Source organism: Natator depressus, chromosome 18, assembly GCF_965152275.1.
Source record: "Natator depressus isolate rNatDep1 chromosome 18, rNatDep2.hap1, whole genome shotgun sequence".
In the NCBI taxonomy this organism is placed as follows: Eukaryota; Metazoa; Chordata; order Testudines; family Cheloniidae; genus Natator; species Natator depressus.
The window spans coordinates 21,853,399-21,880,158 of record NC_134251.1 but is presented as its reverse complement, the minus strand read 5'-3'; the positions used below and the strand labels follow the sequence as shown (position 1 = coordinate 21,880,158).

At 44.7% G+C, this 26,760-nt stretch overlaps 1 protein-coding gene across 3 annotated transcripts in view; it reads left to right on the top strand.

Annotated features, from left to right (window-relative positions):
* Nucleotides 1-26,760, top strand: part of ACOT7 (acyl-CoA thioesterase 7) — a 110,539-nt gene that overhangs the window by 52,429 nt on the left and 31,350 nt on the right. For 2 of the 3 annotated variants that reach the window (XM_074975187.1, XM_074975189.1), the window contains exons 6-8: nucleotides 3,882-3,896; nucleotides 5,003-5,089; nucleotides 21,499-21,615. In XM_074975187.1, coding sequence (XP_074831288.1) covers nucleotides 3,882-3,896; nucleotides 5,003-5,089; nucleotides 21,499-21,615 — 219 coding nt within the window. The remainder of the gene's footprint in view (nucleotides 1-3,881; nucleotides 3,897-5,002; nucleotides 5,090-21,498; nucleotides 21,616-26,760) is intronic. The other variant, XM_074975188.1, reaches the window with a different exon arrangement.

The window sequence follows — 26,760 nt, the reverse complement described above, 5'->3', positions numbered from 1 at the left end:
CTAGCCAAGCACCCCCCCGCCCCCCTCTCTCTCTCACTGATTAATGGAATGCCTCAACCCACCTTTCCATTTCCCCTCACCTCATCCTCCTGTCCCTGGTAGAAGGGCTCAGGAAGAACTTCTTCCATGACTTACTGGTAGAGGAAAATGGTTCTTAGGGTTAATATTGGCATGTTGGTTCTTCATAGATTTTTTTTTTTCCATGTAAGATCCTGCTCAAACTGCAGGTGGGACCTGTCTTCCCAGTCCATAAACCCAGGAGTCGTAGAACACTTTCCCTGGACTTACCACTGCTCCATATTCCTTCTCGTTACCTTGTGATTCCCCGCAGGTGATGTGTGCTCTGGGGATGCCTGCAAATAGACAGGCTGCTGTTCTAGGCTACAAGAAGGGCAGCCCTGCAATTCATTCTCTTCCTGTTTCTGCAAGACTGGCGTTATAAGAGACCATGTTGAGCTCCCACCCTGACGTGTTAATCTCATGCCTTGTGGCTGCCCGTTCCACTCAGATGTACTTGTAGCTATGCCTGCCAGACTGGCCTCTTACAGCCCGGGCCCCAGACATTCCCATCAGTACCTGACCGTCGAGATTACTAGTTCTATTCCTTGCATACCCTGACCTTTTAAGGATGATTCCCTGCTCATTCCTCCTGCTTTTTAAAGGCTGTTCAGACCAGGATGTGCTGATCTTTCCCTGGATATTGTCAAGATAAGGTATTGCCAACCTCAAGAGATCAAAACTCATGACTCAGGCTATCAATCATGATTGGCCCCAAAAAATCAGACTAAAAAACATGAGTATTTTTTTAAATCATCTTGACTTTTAACTCCCCTCTATTCCTCTGCCGATGTGTGAGAGAGAATTTCAGGTTGAAAAGTCAACCTTTTAATATGCACAAAAATACATACCTCTCTCTGGCTGCTCAGATGAAGACTTCCCTTACCCCCTCCTGGCCCCAAGATAGGAGACGCTGACCTCTCACATTCCTGTCTTCACCTCGCAACAACATTTCTCTACCTCCTGCTGCCCAGTGTCTTCTCTGCCTGTGTCCCAGGGGCACCACTGCCCTGAGTCCCCTGCCTCGAGTCCCCTGCCTCCTGCTGCCCCAGGGGCCTCTCTGATCTAGTGCCATGCATGCCGGCAGGGCAGATCTATCCGCTCCACCACAAGGCTGTCATTCAGAGTTCTGCTCCTATGCCCATCCCTGAAAATTGTGGGATCTGAGGCGCTTCTTGCATGACCGTAACAGTGTCTCCTGCAGGTGCCAAAATCCCGTGATTTGCAATCGGTTCCTGAGAGTTGGAAACACTGCCTCTTCTCCTGCCTGTTCGGAGAGGAGTCCCCTTCCCCACCACTACCCCCAAGATGGGGGAGCTGCCATCCCATCACTGTTCTCTGCACCCCCTTCAGCTTCCCCCACTGCCCATCATGTCCCCTGCGCCCTCATTCATCTTTCAGTGTGTCTGCTGCTCCTCGGACTGTCCTGTTCGCTGCCTGAACTGTGCAGTGGCAGCCATTTTGCCTGTGGCCAGGGCTTCAATGTCACTGAAATCAGTGGGCGGTGGCAGCCAGCCATCCTGCTGGCTTCAACCCCAGTCCTGTTAATGGGAGATGGTGGCCGCCTTTAGTATTGGTGAGTTGGAAAATTTGTGAGTTGGGTCTGTCGTCATGTTTTCATAAGACAGGTAGTAAATGCCCCACAATTGCTAGTCATAAAATCGTGAGAATTGCAATACCTAGAGTTTGGTTTCAGTAGAAAAACTTTCATTTCTGTCTGAATCTGTGTGTTGGGCGTTCCCATAGCATGATTGAATGGCCTCCCTCACTTACGCATCTTACTCATCTGTTGCTGGAGAATCAGGTTTCCTTCTGCGTGTACTTGCTGAAGAAACCCATCGTATGCCACTTAACATAACTCCTGGACTTGGCTAACCAGTGTTGGAGATCCAGTGTGTAGCTATGAGATCAAATGCTCTTGGCTGGAGTTGTCAAGGTGTCTGGAGATCATCAAAGAGCATCTGGAATTCTCCTGGCATTCCATGAGGGACATGATCATACTGGCTGTCCCTTTGGCTTAGAAATTCTGACTTGCCAGCCGGCTTTGGGTTCCATGTCTGATTTCTTGCTGCCCAGGTGACTTGTCATGCCATTCTTAAAGGCTCCCCCCCCCCGCTGTGTCCTTAGTGAGTGATTTATAAGAGCTGCTTGTTTCCTCCTCGCTCCTGCAAAGTGCTGCTTCCCAGGTGAGAGAGCTCACTTTAAGGAAGCCATTATCCTCCTGGCATTCTTGCCTCCGTTATTGCCAACAGGAAACTTTCCGTGGACTCATGCCTTTTGTAATCAGAAACCCAGAACTCTCCATGCACTTGGGTAGGAGTGTGTCTGCCCATCACTGTAAAAGGGCAGTGGTTTCCAGTCTCCCAGACCACTAGTCTCCAGGTGGGAAAACGAATAGACTAAACTAGGTTACTTACCTGTAGCCTGAGGCCTCCTGAGTTTGCCCCTTCAGAGACCGCCCCTCCGTCTGCCTTGCTTGTCTTCAGGGAGCTGTTGGGTTTGACGCTGGAAGTTCAGAGCACTGAGGAGCTGAGCTGCTGCGCTCAGCTATTTATAGCCCTCACGTGGCCTAGCATGTGCAATCCAAGAGTGTGCATCTGTGGATTGGAAAAGACAATTCTGGTTTTGTTCAAGGGCTCTGGCTGAGAGTCTGTACTCGAACATAACGCTGTGAGATTTGAAATCTAATTTGAGAAGCTGCTAGAGCATGTGACCAAGTAAACTTGTAAGTCCCTTTCTGAGGTGGAGTTATGAAAGAGATGGCATGCAGACTATTTTTGCCATTTTGAATAGAGGCTCTTTCTCTTCAGCTTGTTAATTTTAACTACCTTTAAAATTTGAGAACAGTACAAGGTTTCAGGCGTTTGGACAGTAGTTACCTAGCAACAAGTCACAAGGGGCAACTGCGTTCCTTTGGTCTCATTCCGGAGCCCGAAAGGTTTTATAAACCGTTTCGCTTGCTACGCCACATGTCTCTATCCAGGTGAAGAGGAAATGGCTTAATTTTTACAGCAGTGACAAGCTTTCCTCAATAAAGATCAGGAAAACGTAACTTTTTAATAAGTGTGAACGTTGGCACCACAGCTGGCTGCATGAAAGCCTGAATACTCCTAATGATATCTGCCGGTGCTCGGAGGTGATGGGGGAGCTGGCCTGCCCAGGCTTTGTACTCCCCATCCCCGCAGCTCCTGTCCCAAATGGCAGCAGCGGGAAATGCAAGTTGGGCAGCGACATGCTCAGTCACTGGTATCAACACCTGTTCCAAAAAGTGTCTGAAGTGAAGAGCTGGGTAGATTAGGGGATTCACAGTGAAATAGGCTTTTTAGCCCCCGGTTCAAATCTGGCCCACATTGGCAGCGATGGAAAGCCATTAACTATCATTTGGCTGCCTGTATGAAATTGGATAAGTGTCTACGTTAGACGTCACCGTCACAATAGACACTGACAATCCTGAGTTGAAACAGATGTAGAACTGAATGGGCATGAAGGCTGACGGCTGACTTGTCTTCCTACTCATGGGCATTTCCTCCACATTGGGCTGGCATGGAGAAGCCTGCCCATCTGCTGTGCAGTAACTGTTCTGTGGATAGACTTCATTGTTTGGGGCTCCCAATAAAGTGTCTGTTACCAACACTGAATTCCTTTACTGTTCGAGCCCATGAAGATAGAATTCTGCAACGTCACAGTGCTCGCTGACTCTGCAGACCTACAGTCCTAGCACACGATGGGGGGGGCTGACGTCCGTTATCTGTTTGCTAAAAGAGGGTACCTAGATAATGAAAGCTGCTTATATACCCTTTTTCTTTGCTCTCCTTGCCTCACAGATAGACAGACTAAAGGTAAGGCTATTTCAGTTAATTGACGCTGTGTCGTGTGGCTGTAGCTGGCAAATACACATTAAGGGGAGATTTTTAAATGCTATTTGTTCTACTGTTACTCGAATTATTGAGCTTCCCTTTGAAGGCCATAATGGCAAGCAATTGTCTACCAGATTTGCTTTTTTCTAAGTATAAGCCAAAGTTTGTAGAAACTTCTCACTGAACATAGGCTTTTAAAAGCCATTTTTTTAACCAGCATATATGGGCAAAATCTTTCACTTAGACATTTCAGTGCAGCTGCGTATGGTGCACCAGTGATCAGTTCAGATACCAGTTGCACCTGCAGTGACAAGTGGGTACAAAACTAGAAAGTGTTAATGCTGGGCTGCAAGCGGAGTCCTTTAACGTGTTGGTTTCCCAGCACATTTTCAGAATCCTTTCTATGATCTGTGGCGCTGAAACAAACGTACGCACACACTGAAATCAGCGACACCCCACCCAACCCCACCCCCACACACAATCTCTTGTTCTCTCCCACCAAACTGAGGTTTAGAAATGTTGAAGTTAATCCCTTCTACATTGGGCTTGGCTGCTGAAGCCATTTTGCAGGTCTTTGGTCCATTTTGAACTGGAAGACCTTTCAAGAAGCAGTTTGGTGGAACAGCAAGGGCAGTAGAGGTTGGGCTGAGAGCAGGAGTATCCTGTGAGGCCGCAGGCAGGCAAGAATGGGCTCGATTCAGGGCTGCTTTGGTTAAGGTGGCTCCGCTCAGGATGCAATTGCCAAACGGAAATAGGAGTAACTTTAAAACTACCGATTTTCAAATGTTAGCTTATTCTGAAGATCTAGACTAAAAATAAAGCCAAATTTGTAGCTTAAGAAAGAGGTTTCGTTTGACCACAGTGAACCTGTGTGTCAGTGCCACTTCCTCTTTTCAAAGACTTGCTGACTTTAAATGTACATCGCAGTTTTTAATAAGGTAGCACAAAGATTTTTGTCCCGTATAAGGTGAGCTAAAAGTCTGCTTCAGGCTCTTAATGGCATTCTTGTAGGTCAGTGGGAATTCTGATGATTAGAGTCTGAATCCTTTATATATAGTAGGTCTGACCTATGTTTTTTCTTTCCATAGAACCGTACACTGTGGGCTATAGCCAGTCCAGCCTGATCCATCTGGTGGGCCCCTCAGACTGCACTCTACATGGATTTGTACATGGAGGTGAGTAGCTCTGGTTTTACCACTGTTGCATCAAAGTGTGATGTGTAACTTTAGAACTCAACCACCCAGCCATTGTTTAGCAAGAACTAAAATACAATAAATTTAAAGAAAGAACAAGGAGTAGTTGTGGCACCTTAGAGACTAACAAATTTATTTCAGCGTAAGCTTTCGTAGGCTAAAGCCCACTTCATCAGATGCATCTCTGTTCATCTCTAAGGTGCCACAAGTACTCCTCGTTCTTTCTGCTGATGCAGACCAGGACGGCTACCACTCCGAAATAAATTTAAAGGCTCTTAATACCCAGCATAATGTAATCACACTCTGACTTGGGTTCCGTTTACACAGCCCGTGGCAGTGAGCTCCCAGCCTGGGTCAGCAACCTTGGGTTGGCAGGGCTTGCGCTAGCGCTCTAAGAAACCGTTGTAAATGGGGCTTTGAAGCTGTGGGCTGCAGCTTGAGCTCTGAAGCCAGCCCTGTCCCTAGGCTTCTGAGCCTGAGCTGCGGCCCCAGCCACCGCTTCGAAGTGCGGTCTGCACAGCTATTTTTAGACCGCTAGTGCGAGCCTTGCCAACCCGAATCAGTCGACCCAGGCTGGGAGGCTCATTGCCGTGGGCTGTGTAAACGGACCCTTGGGGGCTATTACAGAAGAACAGAAGTGGGAAAATATAATATTTTTTTTATTTGTAGGGTGGTAGCACCTAGGAGCCCCTGTTGTGGCCCAGGCACTTGTGCTAGGCACTGTGTGAAGATACAAAGTGAGTCAGTGAGACCAGACTAGATTAGGTAGTGCTGAGAATTGTTTGAGATACTAGGAGAACTTTTCAGAGAGAAGTGTCTAAATTCCCATCTACTTTGGTAGTGAGGCTTGTAACCATGTGTGATACCAGCTCTGCAAGTGCTGCCCAAGGAGAGTATATTGCCTACCCACAGTGCTGCATCAATTCTAAACGCATATGCTCAGATTTGCTACATCACTAAATATATGTGTGTGGTATGTACTTCTATAGGAACTGGATTTAACGCCTGTACTGTAAAGTACTTCCCTTGTATTGAAGGAACTGGTTTTCCAGCTCTGATTTTCCTAGTACTTCAGTTTTAGTGACTTAACTGCAATAAAATCACCTAAATGGTGACCCTGTTGCTTTGGATGCTGTTGCATGACACTTTCTCCTTACCCTCGTGCGTCTTGATCTCTGGATTTCGGCTCACTTCAAACAGTTTTATAACGTCATTTGCATGCAAAAATGAGTGCAACTTTAATGTACCAATGTGTGAAACTTATTCACTAGTTCGGAGTTTGATATCTGCATGAGCCACTACTGTTGGTATTCTGGAAGGATCAATAACATTCAAGTGGCTGTTAACTCACATTCAGACTAGAAAGGAATATTTAGATGCTAAATTACTTCAACTTTCTATAATTGCAAAATCTTTGTCAATTTATGCAAAAAGCCTCTACAGACATATGCTCCCTTTTCAACTGGTAATTGGGATCTGTTTAGCAGCAGCTTCACAATGCACCATTTACTTGTTTTAGTGTGATACATATGATTGATTCATAAGCTGTGCCTAATAACACCAAGCACAGTCATCTACTACAGTAGAGAACAGCGCATGCCGTGCGGGAGTATTGAGACTGGATAAACAGAGTAATGGTCTCAAGATAATGGAGTGGTGCAATTTTCTCATTTACCTACAAAGGAATCTGAAACTAAATAAATCGGACACTCTAGTGAAGCAGTAATTCAATAAATGCTTTCTTTGCAGAGCCATTAAATGGTCATGCCCCTTTATCTACATGGAAGGAGTGCAGCGTTGCTCCTTGTAAAGTCTTAAAGTGCATGGGGATATTCAGCTAGCTTCTTTGTTTGCTAAGGTGTCATGTTATGCAAATGTCTTCATTACCTCACTCCAGTGTGGGGAACCAGGTGTCTTCCTCCTGTTGCAGCCACTGGAACCAGTCCTAGAGATTTGGGGCATAGCCACATTGAAGAAATGGAGAAGCCCTTAGCCTCACTTATTGTTGACCTTCCTACTACATTTTAATATGCTCTTTAGTTAATCAGGCATCCAGAGAGTAGCTTTAGCTGTGTATATTGAGGTTAGAGCAGTGGTTCTCAAACTGTGGGTCAGGACCCCAAAGTGGGTCATGCCCCCATTTTAATGGGTCACCAGGGCTGGCTATGTAATAGGGTTCTGTGTGTCATAACTTAGCCAAGTCAAAATTACTTTCACAGCAATTCTCACAGGGCAATCTCCCTGCCATGCATCATCTTCCAAATCCCTCGGCAGTGTCTGTTGTACAGCTCTTAAACAGAGTGTGTAAACTTTTTATAAGGGGTAGATCTGCTTGCAGTGTCATCAGCAATGCCTGTCCATTGGAAATCTCTGCATATAAACTATAGCATATTAATTTATAAGGGTTCTGGCAAAGGAGGTATACACTGAGGGGGGGAAACAGTCTGGTGCCTTTGGCTAACAAAAGCTCTGCACAGTCATGTCTTAACCAGACATAGTACGGCCAATGCTGTAATCTGAAATGTGTACGCCATCTGTATAGATGGAACTCAAAGGTGAGGTGACTAACATCTAGCTCTAGAATATGGCAGAAACATGCAGCCAGACATACCTCCACATTCAATTGATGTGAATAGTGAATAGTTAAACTTTTGGTTTCTCCCATGTAGAAGAGAATTTGATAGCTGACAGGGAAATAAATGAGAGCAGAGTTTAGTTTTTAAATTGAGAGGTGTGCCCTTAAATACTGATCACATAAGAGCAATTCAAATCTGTCTTAACGTAAAGGAAGAGAGAATAAAACTGTTTGGATGAATTGCGGGAGAAAGCAACACCCTTACTTTTGAGTTTACAAATTTAAGTCCAACCTGCTAGTAAGCAAAACAAACTTGATGGCTCTACTTTCTCCTGTATGCAGATGTAATCAGGCCCAATTCATTGCTCATTCTGGATCTTGTCACAAGAGTAATCAGAGAATGGAAGTGTTACAGGACTAAATAACCATTCCATGCAGAATGGTGTTGCTGATAGCACATTGTGGAAGATGCACACAGTCTGATTCCAGAACGTGTGAAATGAAAGCCTTCAGTTTTGAGCACCTGCAATTTCAAAAGCGTTGTACAGGCAAATGTATCCAGTTTCCTGCTCCTCTTCTAAACAAAAATATAACTGGGATATCATCCCCAGAAATCAAGGTATAATTAGCAGCTGTGAGGGTTAAGTGGCATAAAGCAACAGATGCTGCAGCAAACACAGCACCATGTTCTATTTAAAACCCCGTGTAAGTCACAGGGTCCTGGAAAAATCCCACTAAAGCTGTGGAGTGATGTCTGCTGTGAAAATGTGATGTTCAGTGTACTGTCTGAACCTTTGTTTAAATTCAACCTCTAGCTTTAATCTGTGCTTACAAGTTTTTGCCTTAAAATTCATTTGAAACTTTACTTACTCATTCTAATTTGCTTTTGCATTTTCAAACGTCTTCAGCTGCTCTTAATAAATAGATGGGAAGTGAAGGCATTTTCCCCAACCTCATTAAAATGAGGAGTTTTTGAAATGGCTTTTCCCTGTTTGTAAGAAGTTGTCATATAAGCTCTTCCCCTTCCTAACTCTACCTTTGTCTGTCAGACATCTCCATACACTTCGAAAGGAGTGAAAGCCAACACCGCACTTGGTTCTCATTTCTCTTTCATATGCAACCGTGTTAATGTTAGCGCTGGGAAAGGTAAATGATCTTGCTTAAGTCAGTCATAGTATGAAGGGAGAAGTCATGCAAATTTCCAGCCTTATTCTACTCAGCCAACGTAGATCCTAATCTGAAGCAGGCCTCGCTATTCCAGTCCTGTACCCCGGCCCCCCACGGCTGCCGAAGCCCACAGTCCTGACCTGCAGTTTCATTTGCTGACTCATTTCAACTAATGGGAGTGAAGTATGCGAACAGACTTGAGGGAGTGAGTGGTGACTGGCCATATTCTTTTCTCCCAGTGCTCCTATGACTGCCGCACCAAATGGGAGCTATGAAAATCTGTCACCAAACTCAACAGGCTCCTTTCCATTGATGCCTAGAACATTCCTTGGTACTCAGGAGTTGATCATGTACCGGATTCAGAAGTTATCACATTACGGCTAGGCAACCAGACATGCAATTGAGTTTTTGGATCTCAATTCATTTGGTCAACAAGAATTTGGGTCCCACGTAATGTTAATTGGATACTTCCATAGGAGGTTGAATTTCTGCTCCAGTCTCTGCCTTGGTGAGCATGGAGGTTTTGAAATCAAGGGTTTGCTCTGCGCTGTCTGACCAGTCCTGGTGTCCTCGTCCATTTTCTGAAATACTGAGCTATGCTGCCCAGCTGCTGGAGGGCTCTGAGGGCTCAAAGGAGTAAACTAAATTCAGATGAAAGGGAGTGAGTGGGAGCCAGACTGACTTAAAGCAGGCAGTGCTCTTTCCCTCCTTTCATGCTGGCTTCTTCAATAGAAGGGTTCCTTCGCATGCCTGCTTCTGATTCTGCTCACCATAGCAATTGGCTCCTTTTCCATGCCCCTTTGCCATGTACTTAAGGGCTGAGGAATTAGTGGATTGAGTAATGGGAATCCTCAGGAAAGCCTGCACAGGGGACCAGAGCAGGGAACGGATAGCTCTTTTCTGTACTTTCTGAAGTCAAAATAAGTAGCAACAAGCTATATATAGGGACAAGTGAGGGGCACTCTATTGCCCTGTTGGGCTGTGAACACGAAGTCTTGTTTGAGAACGCATATAAAGCATTCATTGAGCAGCTGGGAGCCTGTAACAGAACATTAATGTAATCACTTCTATAGGAGTAACTCTTCACTGCACGATCAGTTGTAGCTAGTGGAGAAATGAGCTGCTGCTCTGGAGCTGTGTGCAGGAACGTTGATTTTACTGGGCGCCTTACCTGGTGTTGCCAACCCTTGCAAGGTTTGTGTTTTTTCTTTCCCCCCTGATGTCAAGGAGGAGCAATCAGCGAATGGAGTAAATAACCATTCCATGCAGAACGATGTTGCTGATGGAGCTCCGCTTTCCTTTTAAAAATGTCCATTTCAAGCACTCTTGGTTGTAGAGACCAGCTTCACGATGTGATCTGAGGGACGCTGAAAGGTGTAAACAGAAGGCAAATGAAAACTTAAAATTCTTTTTAAGCTAATATCAATTTGGGGGAGCCTGCATCATGACTCCTTTGAAAACTGGGATTGCAATATTGCTGGACTGTGTATGACAGAGTGAGTTAGCCACTGTAAGGTCTGCAGTTGACCGAGTTAATGCTGTGTTAGTCACAGTGGTTAGTGCTCTCATGGAGTCGCTAACATCAAACCGTGATTTCGTCAGCGCAACTGCAGTTGTGTATGTAAAAGTTGAAACAATTGGAGCAGTGATGGTGGTGTTTCCATTATTGAGAGATTTCCTTAATCAAAAAGGAAGAAATATTGTATCTTCCGGCAGGTGAGTCAGTACCATTTGTGATGCTAGTAAAATGAGTGATTACTATAGTAACTCGTCATTACCAAGCATTCCTCTGCCGCCTGGGATTATGTAATTAAAACAGTCTGGGGAACACAAGCACTGCCTATAAAGTGACTATGTTGGCATTTAAGGGAAGGCAGGTCAGGGTCCCCTTTAAAAGCCCTGTTTATTGTGTGGCTGCTTGCTTCAGGATGTAACACAGCTTGGCAACATCCTACCTCTGTCCACCCCCCAAAACAGTCTAGAACAGCTACTTCAGCTGTGCGTGGTGGACTGGTTTGGGGACAGCCTTATGGCTGTGCAGCACCGGGTCTCAGGTTATTCTTCAGCCAATGGTGACGGAGAACTCCATGCCAACAGTTGGTTCAGTTCAGAGGTTTGAAGGGAAGAATGCATGCTGGTGAAATGACCTTACCTCCCTGGCGGACATGCTGAGCACAGTGGAATGGCTTCCTCCACAGGGAGCTTGCTGCACACTGAACCCTTGGAGGGTGCGGGGGAAGTGGGGAAAGTAAAGGGGATGCTCCTAGAGGGACAGCTTTTTATCACATTAATTCTAATAGGGCAGGCATAGCTTGAAGGCTGCCAGGCTTCTTTGAGTTGATAGCCCTGCACGGTGGCTTTGGAGTCGAGTTAAACTTGGGCAGAGTTAGTCTAGTTGCTTTTGGTTGCTTTTGTCTCCCAGACTTATTACAGATATTGATCTCCCGTTGAGGCCTCACATGATCTGTTGCCAGTGGATAACTTTAATATGACTGGGTTGTGTGTAGCCAGCAAGGGGGAAAGGGAACCCTGAAAAGAGCAAAACTTGAGGCCGAATTCTGCTATCCTCGTTACAGTGACTAATACTCTGCTGTGCATTAAGCCCCTGCCTTCGGGGGGTTATTCAGGGGCCAGATCCCTGAAGAACATTTCAACCGTAACAGCAACGGCAAATTGAACCTTACTTTGCAAATGCTTTCTCAGCAAACACGGGTTCTAGCCTGCTGCTTAGGCAGTCCCGATATCTTGGCAGCCTAGTGGAAGGTTTACGTCATTAACAGGGATCGGGGCCACTTTGACTTTTTAGCTGCTTTGATGGTCTAACTCGAGCCAATGCACTGTAGGAAATAGCCTTCCTTTGGGCAAAGGGAAGGAGTTATATGCAGATGGACTAGCTGAGTTAAGTCTCTCTCATTGCTAGTCCCTCGGACTGTGAGAGAAGAGGCAGATTCCTGCTGTTGTTGGTGTTTGGAGCCTGCTCATGAGGAGAAACTGCTGCATAAAGCCCATTTGGCCCCCTTCAGACAGGACACGACTCCTTTTTACTCCACCAGCACCTAGAAGAAGGAAATTCCATGTCTATAGGGAGTGTCTGAGACTCTGGCCAGACCACATCAGAGTCCACTTTGTTAGAAATCAAAGGGAGGAAATGCTGGCTCCAGCAGGTACAGCTTCCTTAACAGTGTCAAAAGAGAGCGGGCTGATGGTGATCAGGGAAAGAGTAAGGCCTGTCAGGTACGAAAAAGCGGGGTCTGCTGACCCGTTCCTTGTTGGTCAGTATGCTGGGTGCTTTGCACTACACAGACGTCAATGTAGACGTCTATGTAATAAGGGTCCAGTCTTATAATGCTGACCTTCCCCAACCTTGACGGGGTTGAAGAGGCTGAACAGTAAGGATTGGATGTCAGTGACTTCCCATAAACTGTGTAAATGCTTTACGTCACAAAGCTCAGCTCTGGAACACTTGTCTGTATGCAGCCATTGTTGGCCTGCAAGTGTCAGTGTCTCCGTTTTACACAGAGCTGCTTGCACACAGGCACTGGCTGAGATTTCTGTGTGTAGCTGGTAGTAGTAAGTAGCTGTTGTGATTTGAACAAGGGACTTGATGGGCCCTTCGGGGGTGTGATTAATTGGCTTTAGCTAAAGAGTAATGGGATGCTGCATTTAAAGCCCTCTTCTAAATCAGGGTTAATGTGATTTCATTTGTCTCTGACAGGCTAGCAATAATGGCTAACGTGGAAAAGCAGAGACATGCACATATGTCTCTTTCAGAGCTAGTCTGTACTAAACTGTTATCTCCCTCTCCAGAGCAATCCTTGTGCTATGGAAATGAAGCCTGTTCTGACTGATCAAGGAGATTAGCTAGATGAGAACCAGAATGTGGGATAGGGGATCTGCTTCTCCCACAACTAGGGCATGTGCATTGCTGCTGCTATCGGTAACTATACCCGTAACACTGGTGTTTCTGTGGGAGAGAACTTAAATCACTTGGCATGAGAAGTGGAGCGAATTCATAACTGGAACTCCAATGTACAGGATGGGATGCAAGCAAACAGCTGTAGTGCTAAGCCATTCATCATTATGACACCCCTCTTCATCCTTGCAAGCTGCGCTGGGAGAGCCTGAATACAAGAGCCACCTCTGGTGACAGTTGTGATGGTGGCTTTTGTGGCACATGGACACCTGTCTAGCGCAGTAGGCAGACATCCATTACACACTTGCCGTGGACCACTTGACCAGTGGCAGTGAGTCTCAGCAATCCACCCAATTCCTTATTTCAACCATATTTCCTTAATAGGTTTCTTCAGTGGCTGCATATGCAGAGTTTGGCATTTCTGTCTCATCTGGTGCAGGAGACTCTTCTTGAATAGTGTGGTGTGTGTGATCAGTTCTTGAGACACAATATCCTCTGTTTAACCAGCTAACACTTCATGCATATGTATTGTCTCTGGGCCACCTGTTTCCCTGGAAGCTTTCATGTATAAGTACTTGTTGGGCTTTGACTCCTTGTTAGCCATTTTAATTAAACTCACATAGTGAATGTCCTTGCCGCTTGAATGAGGCCTTAGTGTGTCTGGCTTGATATTTCATGCCAGAGGTGCTGAGTTCTGGTGCATTTTATGGATGAGTGGGAAGCCTGAAGACAAGACTTCCGTATCTCCTGGAAGTAAAAACTGCATTACCGCGTCTCTATTCTCCCCAACAGAATGCTTTCCTGCCCAAAGCTTTGTCAGCACTTGGCAGCTCTTTGGTTCCTAAATCAATATGTTTCTCCTGATTATTTTGGGTTTAAGGAAAACTCAGCAAAGTCTCCCCCGCCCCCATCTCCCTTAAAAGTAAGTTAACAGGATACACAGTGAATATCATGCACAGCAAATGGCAGTGACACTGCATAGTGACAAGTAGTATAATACACTTAAAGCAGAATCAGATGGTATTTATAGAGTAAGTCAGAGCTTGGGTTTAGTCCAGCTCTAACCACTGTGGTGGTCTGCTATTGAAGAAAGGTAAAATAATCTCCCAGCTGTACCATTGCTGTAACAAGTGTAGAATGGGGGTATCGCTGTAACCAGTTACAGACTGGCAGTTTGAGTTTAAGGAGGCACTTACCAAAATGAAACAAACCAATCTAGCAATCCATCTTGTGGTGGCAGCTCCTGTTGTGAGGAGGGGTGTGTTGGGGGGGGGGGGGAAGATAACCTGGAATAAATTAATCTAGATATTCAGCATTTGAGTGAAATCCCAAGTCCCACTCTTGCCAACCGTTGTTTGGTGGGGTGGCCTCTCTGTAGCAGTAGAAATCTTCAGCTTGCTAATGGCACGAACAGGCACTACTTAGCCTTTTATAGAGAAATGCAGCGAGGCTCCTAATTGTAAAATACAGGTACAAACCTGCTGCAATATTCCCCCTAGATGCAAGCAGTGAGAATATGCTAGAAAAGACTTCTTGTGAATTATATATAATTCACAAGAAGTCTTTTGATACAAATATTTTGATAACTTTTAAAATATCTATATATAAAATATAATTACATTTTTTATAAACTTTTAGCCCCAATTCAGAGGGGCTTATTTAACTCACCCATTAAAAGCCTAGAAGGCACTTTGGGTGCCTTGAAGTAATCTGAAATCCTTTTGGTGTGTAGTGTTAGAATCAGGGGCAGGTATTTTGGTTTTTTGAATGCTGTTCCCTACTCTATGGCCTGATCCAAACCCCTTTAACATGAACAGGAGTGTTCCTCTTGACTTCAGTGGGCTTTGGATCAGGCTATTAATTAAAAAAAACTAAACCCTTCAATCAAAAATGGAATAAAATAAATGAAATACTCTCCTCTCCCAGTCCAACTCTTTAGTCTTATAATGCTTACCGTTAGATCGTTCTCTCTCCTTGAAACCTACCCCTGGCATAATGCCTCCAAATCACTCCCATCTGGCATTTGTTTTGGCAAGTGCTGAGCTGAGACTTCTCCCTCTTCCTCCCCACTAAGCTCTCTTCACTGTTACCTCTTTTTCCCCCACTCCATTCATCTGTCTTCCTATCTGACACCAAGACTGTGTGCTGTCTGTACAACACCTGGCAGCCTGGACTGTAGGGCCAGGACTGGAATGACTAAGCACTGCTAGAATACAGATAATACAGACACACTCTTCCCAATTCATCACTTAACCAACTTTTGATAAGTAAAAGCTAAAAGGGGAAGATTTTCTTCACTGTGTTGGCAAATTAAGGTCAGGCATTCCTCATGAGTTCAGAACACTCCAGCAACTCCAGTAGCTCCTGTTTGTAGAAAAACCTGACCTAGTCATACATCAGATGCCTTTGAAAGGTTGTTTTAAGGATCTATTTTTAACAATGTTTTCAAAGATAGTCAACATGCTGTCAAAATTTAAGATCCACAGACAGTTAAATGTTACATTCAAAAATATCTGCAGTACCAGATGTTTGGATTCACATTTAGGCCAAGCACGGCTGCTTTTTTTAATGTGGGAAAGTACAAAGTGAACATTTGAGTAATGTAAATCCTACAATTATGTTATCTTTTAAGTTGCAAATCTCAGATTATAAATACAGAACATGAAATTACTGTAATTTGCTGAAGTAATGTTCCCCTGGTTGGCAGCATCCATTGTCTGAGAAATAAGAAAATGGCAAGGATTTACAGTGTGAACCTGGAAAGAGGTGTGTACAGAAAGGGAAAGTAGATAAGAGTTCCCAAATACACTGTAAAAAGGTCAGATCAATACCAACTGCAGTGGACAAAAGCGTAGGTAACATCCAGCCTACACCCCTCAACCCTCTGGCACTAACAGAGGGTGCAGCATAAGCCAAAGATCCAGAATGAAGATGTGAAAAATAGCGAGGGATTGTTTATTTTATAAGAATAAATATTTTCTTTAAGTCTCGGTTTCTTGATATGGCATTTTCTGCTCTAACTAGGTTTGACAGTTGTAATGAGCAGTGGGTATAGAGAAGGTAATTGAATTTGAATGTAAAAGGAGAGCTCTTCCACTTTGGGTCAAATTCAGAGATGCAAGTAGTTTAGTACCTTTCTGGATTTTGCTTGTATGAAGGGGGGCGGAATATAATATTGGGTTTCTAGTTCCATAATCCAAAGTGCAGAGAGATTTTTGGGGCAGAAGAATATTGGCCTTGGGGGAAAATCTTTGTCTATCCTGGGACTGCTCATAGATCAATGTGTGGCTTTGTGTAACTGTACACATCACCTTCCATCCTGCAGGATCCCAAAGCATTCTACAAATGTGCATAACAAAATAGGAAAACAGATTAAAACATCTACAGCTGCATGCACATTTACAGTTCACATAACAGCACTTATGGTACAGAGCGTACAGTAAATTCTGGGCTTCTCTCAGAATCTTGGTCTAGTGCTTAATCAGAGATACTGAGAGTTCTCCTATGAATTTCTCATTGACTATAAGAGGAATGGCACAAATACTTCTGCTCCCCACTTAGTCAAAGATCCCCACAATGCTGTCAGGAACGTGGATGAATATTGTTTGTTCTGAGAAGCATAGGTGCTGGAACTAGGGTGCTGGGGGCACTGCCGCATCCCCTGGCTTGAAGTGGTTTCCATTATATACAGGATTTACAGGTTCAATGGCTTTCGGCATCCCCACTATACAAATTGTTCCAGCAGCGCTGCTGAGAAGCTTGCAGACACTGAGGTGGGGAAATAAAGGTGTTAAACCTCCATGTTACTCCCTGAACTGTCCATATTTGGTAGAAAAACTATTGTTTGAAGAAAAATGCAATTTTATTACTTTATAGCTCATATCCTGTGCTTTGAAGCAGTAAAAGGAGCTGGAGAGGATGTCACCGTTTTCACATGCTTGCATCGCTATGCTATTTTTAGTAACCGTTAGATATTCTGTCAGTGGAATCTTACAATGTGCTCTGCTTTAGGCCAAGCAGGGCTAAATCTCAGTGGAATAAAATGACATATTTAATAAACTGTACTTGGCAGACTTGCCTTGTGTTAGTGAATCTTTAAGCTATTTATAGCATCTTACATACAATAGAATATGATAAATGCAGCCTGTATAAAACCGCTTGCTTATCCACAGAAGGTGAGTTCCCTTCACCAGACATCCAGACCGCCGTGAAGAATGAATAGTCCGACTTCACTGTTACTTTAGCACTCGTTTCTCAAGAGAAGGGGGAACATGCTTTAAATGCCTTAATCTGTGGGAAGTGGGTTGTAGGAAATGTCGTAACTGCTGCACTGTTAGTACAGTTAGGGTGGCAGCAGGTTTCTACTATAGAAGGGACCGGTACCACTGCCTCTGAATGTTGCCTGACACCTTCCATTACAAGACTCTCTTTTCAGGTGCTTATAACTTTTGGGCAAACTGTAGCTGTTTGGGCTGAAATTTGGCATACCCTGTGTGTGCCCCAGGCTGAATGTCCCCCTGTGAGTTGGGGGAGAATTGGGACTGGCTGGGCAAAGAGTCTGAAGCAAGGAGCCAGAAGGGAGGAGCTAGGGATGTGCTTAGGGGATACTGAGTGAATGAGAAGCCTGGGGAGGAAGTGTTGGATTAGAGGGGAGGGGAAAGGAGAGACAGATTGGGCCAGGAGCTGGGAGTGGAGGTTTGGGACTGGGTAGGCAAGGAGAATGGGACTGGCGCAAGGAGCTGGGGGTGGGGAAGAGACTGGAGAGGTTTGAGGGGAGGGTGCAGGAGGGATCAAGCTTGGCAGGAAAGGGCAGAAGTCTGTGTCCTAGAGCACATTCCCCTCTAGAGCCTGAAATGGAACCCAAAATTCCTGAGTGTCTCCATTCCTCTGCTATTAAAAATATCTGTGAAACCCAGTGGCAGTGTCTCCTCTCCCAGTAGTGCTGGTACACAAAGGGGGCGACAGCCTACTACTGCTATCAGTTACTCAGTTCAGGTGGCAGAGGTCTGTGCAGTGGATCTATAGGCTCCAACCCTGCTGATGAACCATGTGGGTGGGTCAGTATGATTCCACATGAAGGAATTAGTTTTTTTTTTTTTCAGTTTGCTTTTTAAAAAATCCACGAAATCCGATGCAAAAACTGTTAAAAGAACAGTATTAAGCTTGCACAATCAAGCACTCAAAATTTAGGAGATGCAAGAATTAAGGTTGCCTCACTAAGTGCACAGGGTGGATGGTGCTTACTCCAGTGAGCAGATATTCAGTATCTTGTTTTATCCTCATGATTCAGTGTGCGCACCTTATTTATTGTGTAGTATTCAAGCCCTGCTCTGAAGTCAGAACTATCAGTTTCATCAAGGGTTTTTTGTATGGCACTCATCATTATAGTATCTGAGTTCTTGGCAAACACTTTCCTTCACAGCACCACCAGGAGGCGAGGGGGTGTATTATCCTCATGTTACAGATGGGGAATTGAGGCTCAAGGGAATGAGGTTAAAAGAGAGACCTAAGGATCTGAGCTTGGTGCCCCAGAGTTTGGTTCTGTAACTCCTTCAACGTGCAGGAGTCTCAGCCACCAGTGGCAACCTTCTTTTAGTGGAAATGCTGTTAGGCCTTTCCTGGGCGCGGTGTGTTTGAAAAGCTTCCTAGTGGAAGGGATGTGCTAGATGAAATTAAATGAGCAGGAATGGAATTTTGGTAGAAATCCATTGGGAACAATTTATTTTAAGCACCAGCATCTGGAAAGACTGTAAGTGGTTGCAGAGCAGTCAGCATCTGCAGGAAGGAAGAAATGTCCTGGAACTGAGCATGAGGAGCACTGGGATTGGGGGTGGGGGGGTGATGTCTGAAAAGGTACAGTTCATTTTACTTCATTACTTGATTTCCCTCTCTATTAGTATACACTGGACAGCAGAAAACTGAGGAGTTCTGCTGAATTCCCTGTAAGGTTAGGGGAGTTTGCACTTCAAACAGTTGTACATTGCTAGCTGTTGTTCCATTCTATCATCATAAACCATTCAGTTGTGAGACAGCAAGCTTTTCAGGTCAGGAGATCTCTGCAGGTGTTTCTACAGGGCCTAGCTCAGTGGGATCAGGGTAATACAAATAATTCCTTATCCTCTGTCCCCAGAGTCGGAGGATGCCAGTGTGTCCGTGTCCAAAGCAGAGCACAGCCGTGACTGTTGGTAATTGGTCTCTGGCAAAAGGATCGCCCCCTTAAGTTTCCGGTTATTTTGTATTTTATCTCAAAATGAGCATGCAGCACAGCGCTGACTCTCACAAAATACCTTACACAAAGATCCTCCATGTTTATTGGTCCATCTTTCTGTCTGTCATTTGGTTCACATGGTTATTCTGCCGGCAGTGACTCGAAGGTTCAGCTTGGATTACCTGAAAAATTTTCTCTGCCTGTTCTTTGCAGTACTGTACAACTGGGTCATGAATCTGTCATCTGATTGTGTGAAAACATGAAGTAAAAGGCATAAATTACCCGACTTGCAGATAAACAGCAGACTGATAGTTTCATTTTCGCATCCATTGGGTATAGTGGGAATAAGAGCTTTTGAGGTGAAGTGCAGGTTACCTTTGATTGAAGACTGTGCTAAATATATTTCAGGGTGCTCAGTGCTTTTTTTTTTTTTGCCTCAGTGCCTTTTAACAAAACGACAGTATCTTTAGCAATTGATGGCTGTGAAACCTGCAATTTATGATTTAAAGACTATATGTCCTTGTAGCATATTCTAGGACAGACCATTTGCTTCTGAATATCCCTGGTGTGTGCAGACATAGGAGCAGTGCTTAGAGAAGCTGGGTGGTGGTCTGCCTTTATCACCACAGAACGGAGCCCTACAGGTCACATTTGATACGAGTTGAATTAATAAAATAAACTGTAATCCATTAGCAGGGTGGGGTCTCCTTTGCATCTCTGTTCTTTTCAATCACAGACTCTGTTGCTGTTATAAGCCTTGTTGTCAGGCCAAAAGGCTATATAATAAGGTGTCTGTAATGGCTAAACATTGAGTAGACAAGCAAATGATCAGTGCTTCCTTCACTTGTTTTTTGTGAGTGTAATGAACAATCCTTCAGCCCGTGAGAGGCAACAGAGAATGTGTTCTTAACATATTAGATTTCTGATAACTGGGGAGCAGTATACAACCATGCCACATGAGACCTTAAAGCTTGAACTGCTAGTAATGAAGTCTAAGCTTGATCTGCACTACAGTGTTAGGTCGACAAAAGGCGACTTACTTCAACCTAATTATGTCAGTGTCTACACTGCAGCCTTGCTCCCTCCGATGTAAGCGCCCTATTAAACCGACATAACTCCATCTCCACAAGAGGTGTAAGGCTTATGTTGATGTAGGAGGGCGATGCAGTGGCTGGGTAGACACTGAGGGATACTTACTTTGGCTGTGGGCTGTCATTCTTGTCAATTTCATGGCTCCATACTAGAGCTGTGAAATTGACAAGAAAGCCTGGTGGGGCAGGGGCTCCAGCTAGAGCCAGTCTGCCCCCAAGCTCCTCCCTCCCAACTGGGCTGCCTCCCAGGGGCCTAGCTCCCCGTTCCCCTTGGGAACCCAGACGCACTGAGGCTCCCGGCTGGGAGCCTGGGGCCTGTCCCCCGAGGTTCTTAGCTCCTCACCGGGAGCACCGCAGCTGCCAGGGTTCTCTGCTCCGTGCCAGGAGCATGGCTGCCCCTCTCTGCTCCTTGCTGGGCTGCTGCCGGGCTCGCGGGGATGGGAGCAGAGAACCCCAGCGGCTGCAGTTCTCCTGGCGGGGGCCAGGGGGCCCAGGCAGCAGCCTGGCAGGAAGCCAGGAGCCTCAGGGCAGCCCCTACACCGCCCCTCTAAGTCAATGGAAGTGCACCAGCGGCAGGAGGGCAGTGTGGACGTGAACCACGCAGTAATTGCTGTGGTGGCTGTAAGTTAGGTTAACTTAAGTTTTTAGTGCAGACGTGCGCTACGTGCAGAGTATAACCGGCTGTGGAATGCCCTTGCTGACCTGCTTCACAACCCAGTACCATGCTTTCATTTGAATCCCTCTTGGACAGTCATGCCTTGTGGGATGCCTGCAATAAAGGGGTCAGTGACGCAGTTTATAGATGTTTATTATAATGTACCTGTGCCTTCAGGCTGGCTGGCTGTGGGGGCATATTCCTGTTATCCTGATTCCTTGTCAATCCATCCTTTCTAGGGTTTGACAACCATACACATTGCTTCGTGGCTACACTGACAATTTAAGTGCCTGTGGGCAGGGGCCATGCCAGTCGGTTACTTCTGTGAAGTGTCTAGTTGGTACAGTAGTCTCTTAATAAACGATGCAGAGATGCTAGTGAGTATATTCCCAAAGCCAAGTGTATGTTGGTCTCTTTGGAGGACAGACTGTAAAAGTTTAGTTAGTGGAATTTCTATTGCTCACATCTTCCTTATTTCAAACCAAACTCAAACCCAACCCTGGTCAGCTTTTCCCAGCATCTCAGTGGAGAGGAGAGCACAGTCTGCTGCCCTTTGTGCCCCAGAGAGATTCCCCCCCTACTCGAGTGAGTTTAGCTTCCTGCAGAATGGGGGTAGAGTGAATGCCCGTTCAGAGTGCAGGAAACATGGCAGTAGCTAACGCTTCATTTACAATTTGTCCTCTTTGAAATGTACCTTGCTGTTCTTTTTCAGAAGAACCTTGAGTCGAGGAACATCGCCTTGTCTTCAGTTTGATCACTAATCTGTAATTCTCCCCTTGCAGGTGTCACTATGAAGTTAATGGACGAGGTAGCTGGCATTGTAGCTGCTCGCCATTGTAAGACCAACATTGTCACAGCTTCTGTGGATGCCATTAACTTCCATGAGAAGATCAAAAAAGGTAAAGGACCAGCCCTAAGCATAAGGGGATAAGCTGCTCCTTAAATGTTTTGGACGTTCTTGGTGTTGCATTGAAGCCCCGTCATGACACCTGTGTCTGGTTGCTAGGGAGCCAAGTGAAGGGAAAGCCCAGTCTGTGGCCAGAGAAACGAGACTGAGACAGGCAGACCAGGTTGGAGAAATCAGTCTGGTGCTGCGCCCTAGCTGCTAGACTGGTCCCAGTGGATTTGATTTGGTAAAACTGAGCCAAAATGTTCATCTTGAAATATTATCCCACTCCATTGGATTCCAAGGCCATAATAGGTAATCTATACATGCGTAGGGATGGCGTCCCTGTCACAAGGAGCGGTAATGGTCATTCTGACTACTTGTTGTCAGATAAAAACAGTTCATAGACATGTTTCAAGCAGACAATATGTTTTATCTCCTTGAGAAAAGAGAACTTCATTAACCATAGTTACCAAATTAACTTGCGTCTCGTGTTCCTGGTGCGTTTCCTGTTTATAAAAATAGTCAATGAGGAAACCAGTCTCCCGACCACACTGCAATACTCCTGTGGGCGAGTTCCGGTTCTAGGGATATGGATGCTGGAGGCAGAGCTCTGTGGGCGTTCTGTTCAGACAGGCCCCCCCCACCTTTTGGGCACTTGGGCTTACATAAGCATTTATGAAGTTGTTTCCCTCTTGCCGTGTGGGGAGTCAGGCTTGCAGCATTTCTTGACCTGAGGTGAAAGCATGCCACAGAAAGACTAAATGGGCCGGTTTCCCTCTCATTTACATGCATGCAACCCAATCTGCTTGAATGGAGCAGCACATGTGGGTTTAAAAGCAAGCAGAATGACTGCGGTATGAGCTTGGTATGGGCTCCCTAGTCGACTTAACATTTAGTTCATGCGGTTCGGTTCCCATCTTGCACACAGCAGGTACTCCCTGCCAGTGCTAAACTAAAGGAAACGAACGCCTGACATCGTGCAGTTTTGTTACAAATTACCTAAATAAATGACACTGCTAAACGCACCATGAAGTGCGTATTCAGTCAATCAGTGAAATTCTGTGTCTGCCTAACACTCACCTTTGCTGTCTAAAATTGACAACCCTGGATATTCTATATTGGTGCACAGGCTGTCAAGGCCTCAGTGTGACCAGTCCCCCCCAAGTTGCAGACTTTGTTGTTGTTTGGGATAGCTGAGATTTTGAGTTGTCACTTCAGGACACACATTTTTACCAAAATCTGATTTGCTGACATAAAACGATGTATAAGCTCATTGACTGTCCAACCTGGTATAGGGGTGAAGGGAGTAGGTGATATTCATCCATATGGATGCATCCGATGAAGTGAGCTGTAGCTCACGAAAGCTTATGCTCAAATAAATTGGTTAGTCTCTAAGGTGCCACAAGTACTCCTTTTCTTTTTGAGAATACAGACTAACACGGCTGTTACTCTGAATTCTGCCTTCTGTTACTTTGGAAATGAGTGCTGGATATTTGCACCATTAATTTGCAGCAGTGGGTGAGGTAATATCTTGTGTTGGACCAGCTTCTGTTCGTGAACGAGACAGGCTTTTGAGCCACACAGAGCTCTTCTTCAGGTCTGGGAAAGGTACTCCCAGCATCAGTGCTACATGCAAGGTGGAACAGATTGTTTAGCATGGGCAGTTAACACATTCTGAGGGGTCATTCAGGGTTAACCCTGCAGCCACAGGACAAAAAGGGAGGCTAGTGGGTTACAGATTGTTGTGTAATATGCAATAAATCCAGTGTCTTTATTAATACCATGATTTTTAGTGTCTAGCCAAGTTGAGTTTAAGCTTCCCAAGCTTATTGTTAGCTCATTTGTAAAAGTAGTTGGCCTATGTTGTTGTTGGTCTGTAAGTGAAATGGAATCCCAAAGTTGGAGGGATCCAGTTTCTTTACCGTGTACAAGTGTTGGTCGTGAGCCCTTCATATCTTACTCTGAACTGGTAGAGAGACAAGGTGGGGGAGGTAATATCTTTTACTGGACCAACTTCTGTTGGCGAGAGGGACAAGCTTTTGAGACACACAAAGCTCTTCAGGTCTGAGCTGGTGGGGCATTTCAGAAAATTACATAACCGCTGAAATACCAGCTTCTCAAAATCCCAGCTCAGAGGGGCATGATTAATGTCAGCATTAATCTATAATTATGCAGCTCCTTCAGTGAGCAGAGAAACTGCACATTCAAAAACAAGTAATGAAATCAAAATCTTTTTTTCTAGTAGCCTTGATTTTTACAACCATTTTAGAATGTATAGAGTGCAGATGGTAAACTTAATGTGATTTGTTCTTGTTAGAAAATATTCCATCCATAGCAAAATTTTATCCAGCTGCTCAGGAGAGACAGGATGTTTTTAGGGTTCTAGCCAAAATGAGTTTTTAAAATATCCTGCAATAAAAACAGTGCAGAGAAACCCAGTGTTGTGCTTTAAAAATGAGTGGAAAGGAACATGCGATAGCCAGTAAACTCATGTCATTAGAGTATGATTTGGCTAAAGTTACATCCCAGGGAAAGTTTGCAGATGCCTTCAGACTGAACTTACACAGCGTGCTGGGGTTTTGAAAGGAAATCTTTATGAATACAAACTTCGAGAGTAAGGAACTTTCTCCAGCAATTAATTTTAAAAATCAGGATTGTAATAGGATTCTTCCTCCAACAGGAGCTGCTTTGGACACAGACTGTTTTTGGTGCAGAAAAGTAATTTTGGAGACAAACTCAAGCAAATCTTTGTTTTAAAAGCTAATAAAATTGAAGTCCTAACTACCACCAGTAGAGTCCAAATTATGAAGTCTTTACTCATTTCTGAAACCAAAACTCCATCACCTGAGTAAAGACTTGGGGATTTGGTGTAACAAATGAGCGTGTCCATCAAAGTCTGCCTAGAGTTTGTATGAGACCCTAATTTAGATAGCATTTTTTGGGTATGACCGGAAAGGTCCTATCACCAATGTGTGTCACCTACAAGTTCTCCCCCTACCAAATGAAGGGCAGACAGAAGCGAATAGGGAACTATTTATCCCTTCACGTAACACAAGAACCGGGGTCATCCAGTGAAATTAATAGGCGGCAAGTTTTTAAAACAGACAAAAGGAAGTATTTCACATAATGCACAGTCAACATGTAGAACTTGTTGCTAGTGAACATTGTGAAGGCCAAAAATGTATGTGGGTTCAAAAAAATTAAATAAGTTCCTGGAGGATAGGTCCATCAATGGCACCAAGATTATCAGGGATGCAGCCCTATGCTCTGGGTGTCCCTAAACCTCTGACTGCCGGAAGCTGGGACTGGACGTCTGGATGGATCACTCGATGATAATTGCTCTGTTCTGTTCATTGGCTCTGAAGCATCTGGTATCATCCTGTCTCCCAACAGTGGCTACTGAGCTAGATGGACCATTGGACTAACCCAGTATCGCCATTCTTATGTTAACGTACACTTCTACATCTGAATGGAAGTGGCCGAATAGTCTACCTCTCTCCCCAAATGTGGGCAAATTAACCTTTTTAGGTTGGTACATTGTGATCTGCTAACTAAACATGCGGTTTCTTGGTTTTAGTAATTGATGTGTCAAATCAGAATGGAAACGAGGACTTCTACTGTAGCTCCTTTCATTGAGTAATGTCCTTAAATAACAAAGTATAAAACACCTCCCAAGTTGCCAACTGGCTGTCTTTCCCTCTCCCTAACTCAAGGGTTTCATGTGGAGTGCATGACCCATCCAATCAGCAGCACCCTCAGGATTCTCATGAAAATGAAAAGAAGCTCTTATTTAACCTCCCACAAAACCCAGGCCTAAGCTTACAGGACTGAGTGGGCTTTTGTTTAAGTCAAGGGGAGTTTTGGTTCCAGAGTCAGGCCCAGTGCTTGTGGACGCACTCTTATGATTAAAGAAAAATGTCCCTTTTTAGAAAATGTTACCTTTAATCTCAACCCCATCTTGGGCATTTCCTTTGTTTTACCTACTACTGTATCATGGCTCTTTTCAGAGATCACTTTTACTCCACGCTCTGTTTTTATAATGTGTTTCCCTAAGGGAAATGCATGAAGCTACAAAACGTAAACTTAGTATACAGGTCACTTGCTCTGCTTCTGGCTTCAGTTGGTTTAAAATCTGAAATGTAAAGAAAAACACCTCTTTTCCTTAAGGAGCTGAAATTGCATAGGAATGTTTAAAAAAACCAAAAGGTTAAATTTCATTAAATAGCTTTTAAGCCATTTACAGGAGAAAATGTGGGTCAGATTTCCTCATCCCTGAGTGGAGAGAAGCTGTCTCCCAAAACCCAGGCTTTCCCAGTTCAATTAACAGTTTGGACGTAGTGGAAAATTTCTGTAAATTCAGACTGAAAGAGTCCCCGCGTGAACACAGAATAGTCTTATTCCTTTGTGTTTCGTAGCCATCTCCTGGGACAGAATTCCTTGAAGCGTATTTAGCTTAAATAATGGGCTGTTAGATGTCTGTAATGTACATCATCAGGCCAGGGTCAGGGCAAGTTAATATTTTTTACTCTTTTTGCTGCTTCATCCCTTTGGCATATTGTCGCTCCATGGAGAATCTAGCTGGAGTTCCCAAAGGGGACATCCCCATCTGGTTAGAGAGACCTGCAGGACTATAGCAATTGCCTTCTCTTCATGTCTTGCTGCCCAGTGCTTTAAAATGGACAACCTCAGTGGCGGTGCAATGGCCAGTTCAATAAAAGCAGTTGGCCGAATTCAGACCTGCTGAATGGTGCTGCAGTGTCCCTAACGCGAATAGATTTGCTCCCACTTACACCAGGATTGAAAGTGTCTCAGTATGTCTTTGGGCACTGTGGAAGTCTCCAAGAGCTACAGAGAACCTGGAAAACGTGCCCAATCAGTGCTCTGACTCTGTCAGAGTTTGTTTTTGGGGGTGCAGTAGGAGACATGAGGCAGAAATAACTATTGACATTTCAGAAGCAGGTTGGATCAAATTAATGATTTCCACATGCTGACAGTGAGCATCTTTCCCTTCAAGAAACCCACCTGTTCCTTACCTATTCTGTATCATGTGTGCCAGCACTGTGGCAAATGTCGCTGTTTCAGTCCAGGAGCAAGAGAAGTTGCACTTAAAACATTACAAGAGATTCTAGCTGTTGCCCTATGTAAAAGGGATAGC